Here is a 5,627-nt window from a genome sequence, read left to right as displayed (position 1 = left end):
CTACGTTTCTCCCTGCCCGGGAGAAAATCTTTACCAGTCAAAAGGAACGTTCTGACTGATTTTAAAACTGAAAAAGCTTCTTCTGAGACGAGAGCTCATCTCAAAAAGCAGGCACAAGCGAAGTCACCCTTCCCGGAAGTCCATTTCTTGACAGATATTTGTCAAGGTTTGGACAGATTCAGTCTCAGTAGCTTGTAGCAACTCTACTGGTATGCCATCTGTTCCTGGTGCTTTGTTTCTTCCAAGTATTTTAAGAGCAGCTTTCACCTCACATTCTAAAAGTTCTGGTTCTTCATCATATGGTTCCTCCATGAATGAATCTGTCATCCTGGCATTTCTTTTATAGAGTTCTTCAGTGTATTGCTTCCATCTTCCTTTTATTTCATCTCAGTCAGTCAGTGTGTTCCCCTGTTGATTATTCAACATCCCTACTCTTGGTTTAAATTTCCCTTTCATTTCTCTAATCTTTTGGAACAGGGCTCTTGTTCTACCCTTTTTGTTGTCCTCTTCTATTTCTATACAGTAACTATTGTAATAGTTCTCTTTGTCCCTACGTACTAGTCGCTGTATTGTTGCATTTAGGGTTCTGACCGTGTTTCTATCTCCTTTTGCTTTTGCTTTCCTTCTCTCTTTAACCATTTGAAGAGTTTCTTCAGTCATCCATTGAGGTCTTTCTCTCTTTTTAACTAGAGGTATTGTCTTTTTGCATTCTTCCCTGATAACGTCTCTGACTTCATTCCATATTTCTTCTGGTTCTCTGTCAACTAAGTTTAAAGCCTCAAACCTGTTCCTTATTTGATCTTTATATGCTTCTGGGATGTTATTTAAATTGTATTTTGGCATTATGATTGCTTTGTTGGTCTTCTTTAGCTTTACTCTGATTTTTGATACGACCAGTTCATGATCTGTACCGCAGTCTGCTCCTGGTCTTGTTTTTGCAGAAAGTATGGAACTTCTCCATCTTCTGCTACCAATTATATAATCAATTTGATTCCTATATTGACCATTGGTGATGTCCATGTGTACAGTCATCTTTTCGGTTGCTCAAAAATGTGTTCACAAGATGTTAGTGGACTGCAAGTAAAGATGAGTATTTACCTGCTGCCAAACAGATGTCAGTGAAGGAGACAGGCAGACCTCACTGGAGAGAGCATTCTATAGATGGGGAGCCACGACAGAAAAGGTCCTCTCCAGTAACCCCCCTCACCCCCTCCAGATGAAAGACCTACATTTCTTCTAAAATGTATATAGAAATATGTATATTTATTCTTCAGCACCCTTTCGGAATCTTCTTTCCCTTTATAAAGTTGGCCATAGTTAGGGTTCTGTTCAAACCTCAAGACACTTTAACTGAGAGGATATAGGATATGATGGAAGCCCCACTATTCCTCTATATCAGATACACTGCCTCTGTGACAGATCCACTGGCAACTCTTTGAGTAAGCTGGTGGAACAGTTTTCTGCAGGTGGATCTGCTGTGCCAGTGAAAAAGGTGCTGGAGGAATGGCTAATACCAAGCAGAGTCATGGATGGGATGCAGGCAGTACAGAGAAGCTGCACACTTACTCCAAATCCAAAGGGTGGGGAAACGTTTTCAGCTCAATGGCTGTATGCCCTCACAGGGAACCTTCTGGGGGGAAGGGAGGCATATGCTGGTAGTGGGACATGCCAGAGGCAAAAGTGGATTAAGTAAAGCAATGGATATGTGCAGTAAGCTACATTCTAGTCATGCGAAAGTTGGAAGCTTCTACACACACATCCTCTCCATCAGCAAGCACGTTCACAGTTAAAGAACGTAATCTAGCCAAGCAAAAGCACTCAAGGAGGGCATGGAGCAGAGCTGGTGAGGGGAAGATCAAACAGAGAGGGGAAATCTAAATAGAACAGGAAACCCAAAAGAGTCCAATGAGGACTGAGCATGCTCGGTAGGCAGGGAATGCTGACTGACTGATAGAAGAGGGCAAAAAGGAAAACGGGTGGATGGGATGGAATGGTTGGGCTGAATCCCCAAATTCAAGTGCTCAGCACTGCAACATTTTGTTGCAGGGTCTCCTTCAAATGGATCTAACTCTTGCTCTGCCTCCTGCAGGACCCTCTGTCTTTGGCCTGGGAAAATGCTTATCCGAATCACCACTTTCCAACTTCTCATCTCAGCCCTGCTTCTGCTCTTCTTGTTCTCATCCTGGAGAAGGTTTGATTCCCACAAAGGGGTCTCAGCTGCAACCAAGACCCACGTGCTGATCCTCTCCAGCTGGCGCTCCGGGTCGACCTTCGCGGGGCAGCTTTTCAGCCAGAACCCAGCAGTCTTCTACATGATGGAACCAGCCAAGCACGTGTGGAACCGCATGCCCTGGGGCAGCCCTGAACTCCTCCAGGGGCCCCTGCGGGACTTGCTGCGCTCCATCTTTCTCTGTGACATGGAGGCCCTCTGTGCCTACATCGAAAACCCCAGCAACGTCTACAATCTTTTCATGTGGCCCATGAGCCGGGCACTGTGTTCTCCTCCGGCCTGCGAGGCCTTCAGCCGCTCTGACATTGTAGGTGTAAAAGAGTGTCAATCTCAGTGTGGCCACACCCCCTTTGAGAAGATTTCAGAAGCCTGCACCACCTACAGCCACGTGGCAGTGAAGACTGTTCGCTTCTTCCAGCTGGAAGCACTCTATCCACTCTTGAGGGATCCCTCCCTCCATCTCCACGTTATCCACTTGGTCAGAGACCCCCGTGCTGTGTATGCTTCCCGTCAGGTTGTTTCTCTTCTCCCCGATGACCTCCTCATCAGCAATGCCGTCAACAGCACCCCCAGCACCCGCGGAGTCATGCACAAGATCTGCCGCACCCAGGCTGAAATGTACCTCGCAGCCTTGTACCGCATGCCTCCAGCCTGGAGAGGGCGATACCTCCTGACGCGTTACGAGGACCTGGTGGGAGACCCACAGGGGCACCTGGCCAAGTGGTACCAGTTCACCGGCCTGACATCCTCCCATAGGCTCGAGTCTTGGCTCTACAACATAACGCACTGGCCCAATGGCAAGAAGTCTGGCCTTTCCAGGGTGGAGCCCTTGGGAATACAGAGAAATGCCAACATGGTCTCTCAGGCGTGGAGGAAGCATCTCAGCTTCCAGGAGGTGCAAGACGTTCAAACCATCTGTAAGCAAGCCATGGAAGTCTTTGGTTATAAGCCAGTTGGATCAGAGGAGGAGCAGAGAGATTTGACACTGGATCTTGTCCTTCCGCAGAGAAAAACTAAGTCCCATGCAGAGAGACCGTAGTCATAATACAAGGGAGAACAGAGTGGGTGAAGGGAGCCCTGGCCACAATGGAGCCTCACAGCCACAGCCTTGCCAGTGAACAGTCTCCAGAGATATTTGCCCAAAGGATGATTGCAATATTCTGCATAGTGCTGTGCTGAAATCTGTCTTCCTCACTTAGCACCCTAGGCTGATTCCGCGCCAGGCATTTATTGTAAAATAGTAACATTTTGCTTACGGCCATACTACCCTGAACACACCCGATCTTGTTTGATCTTGGAAGCTAAGCAGGGTCAAGTCTGGTTAGTACTTGGATGGGAGACCGTCTGGGCATACCGGGTGCCATAGGCTTAGAGGAAGGCAATGGTAAACTCCCTCTGAATACCTCTTATCATGAAAACCCTATGAATATGTCCAAAGATTCACAGGATCACCATAAGTCGTAATTGACTTGAAGGCATATAAGAACAACAAAGTAACATTTTGTTTGCTCACTTTTTATGCAGCAGCTGCATGAAACTCTGAAGATCACCAACGCTGAAAAGCCAACATTTTAAACGCAATGGAACAAATACCCAATTTCATTTGCTGTAGACGATCCACTGCTCAGTTGTTCAGTAAGTTTTGGGGGCCAGTTACAGCTTGCATAGATTACTTGAGCTATTTCCATCTCTATAGTCCATCCTTCTCTCTAAGAATCCACTTTATCACTCCTTTCTGAGTAGCATTGTTTTTATATCAGTTTGTGTTCTCTCATTTTCCTCCTAATTTGCAGCAGAGATGCAATCGTGACTGGGAATGCACCGTGTGTCAGGGTATTATTTTAATCCTTTCCCTACAGATCAAGATCCCAATGAATACTGAGCCCCAACATTTGGGACTTGGGAAAGGGGACTGCCCATTTGGCTAAAGAATGTCCTTTGGATTCCAGACGACTGGGAGGTGCTTGCAGCTTTAAGCAGAAGAGAAATAATCGAGTGCTGCTAAATTGTCCATGTCTGGAGGCACCCCTGGTCTCTGACAGTTTCTGTCATGTTAGGAAACCTCCTCACTATCATGACGACAACAGAAATCCTCTGCTTTTTCCTGACTTTGTTAACTGAGGTACCACTGTACTTTACATTGCCCAGGATAAGACAGCAGGCTACTGGAACTGGCCTGTGCTGCCAACAGTATGGCAAAAACATACAAATGCACAAGGTCAAGGGAGGGGATAACACCTGTTAAAGTGCAATCCTGTGCATGTTTATTCAGAAGCAGGGATGGGGGAGAAATTTGATTCAGGTCACATTTAAAGGCTAATCTAATTTGCACTTTTCAAAACAACATGCAGACTGAAACCCAGCCATCCTTTGAAATGAGCACATCTCCAAATTCTGCAGTTCTCCAGCCAAGTAATGTGTACAAAAATGAATTTATTAAGTTAAAGCGTACATTGAAATGCCTGTATTGGTGAAAAATCACATAGAAATATGCATTATATTAGGGAAAATAGAAATATTAGGGAAATATGCTTTGCAAAAATGTGTACATTAGACAAAATGGCATCCAAAATGGGTATATTCGGAAAAATTTGAACTAAAATGCTGATGAATTTTCATGAAGTTTGTTTTTTTTTAAAGCAAACTGATGTGGAAATGTGGAAAACTGAACTAAGATTGGGGAAATGAGAAACTGAGAGAAACCATAATGGAAAGATTAGCCCATCCCTACTTAAATGACATTTCTACTGTATTCAATAGGGCTTACTTTCTAGTAGGCATGATTGGGAGTGTAGCCTAAATCACACATCTGAAGCCAAATAATCCTGGAGGAAGTCACTAGCCCTTTTGACTATCTGTAAGGGGGGACTTCCGAGTCCTGTGATAAAATGGGCATCACATCCCATTTATGTGGGTGTGGTTCAGGATCTGAATCTACCCTTGTAGAATGGAATACATAGTCCTCTGAAGAAAAGATCGGATAGGGTTGCCTTAAATGCAGGAATTACATAGATTCCTGCAACAGCCTTGAATGGTCAACCATTGATTGGGAATTAAATTACAGAATCATAGAGCTGTAGAGTTGGAAAAGGCCTATAAGGCCACTGAGTCCAGCCCCCTGCTCAATGCAGGAATCTGACTTAAAGCATACCCGACAAGTGGCTGTCCAATAGCCTCTTGAATGCCTCCAGTGTTGGAAAGCCTACCACCTCCCTAGGTCATTGGTTCCATTGTCATAACGCTATAACAGTTAGGAAGTTTTGCAAGCTGGAGGAAGCTGGATTCAGATCAATTGCCCATCATAAAACAAGAAGAAGAAGTCAGTTTTCTGGATTATGGGGACTCACCTCCCTTCTCCTTAAGGGTTTTCCCCCACTTCTAGTCACAGCTCAGTCCA

At 45.1% G+C, this 5,627-nt stretch overlaps 1 protein-coding gene and 1 pseudogene across 1 annotated transcript; both read left to right on the top strand.

The window, feature by feature from the left end:
• The first annotated feature begins 2,114 nt into the window (after positions 1 to 2,114).
• LOC133378833 (carbohydrate sulfotransferase 6-like) lies at positions 2,115 to 3,269 on the top strand. The gene has a single exon (XM_061613448.1). The coding sequence runs from the start codon at positions 2,115 to 2,117 to the stop codon at positions 3,267 to 3,269; it is 1,155 nt and encodes a 384-aa protein (XP_061469432.1).
• A 211-nt stretch (positions 3,270 to 3,480) lies between these two features.
• On the top strand, positions 3,481 to 3,599 carry LOC133382489 (5S ribosomal RNA; annotated as a pseudogene).
• The last annotated feature ends 2,028 nt before the right edge of the window (positions 3,600 to 5,627 follow it).

The sequence above is a fragment of the Rhineura floridana genome, chromosome 3, assembly GCF_030035675.1.
Source record: "Rhineura floridana isolate rRhiFlo1 chromosome 3, rRhiFlo1.hap2, whole genome shotgun sequence".
Lineage (NCBI taxonomy): Eukaryota > Metazoa > Chordata > Lepidosauria > Squamata > Rhineuridae > Rhineura > Rhineura floridana.
Note: the sequence above shows the minus strand (reverse complement) of the source record. Positions and strands in the feature narration are given on the sequence as shown.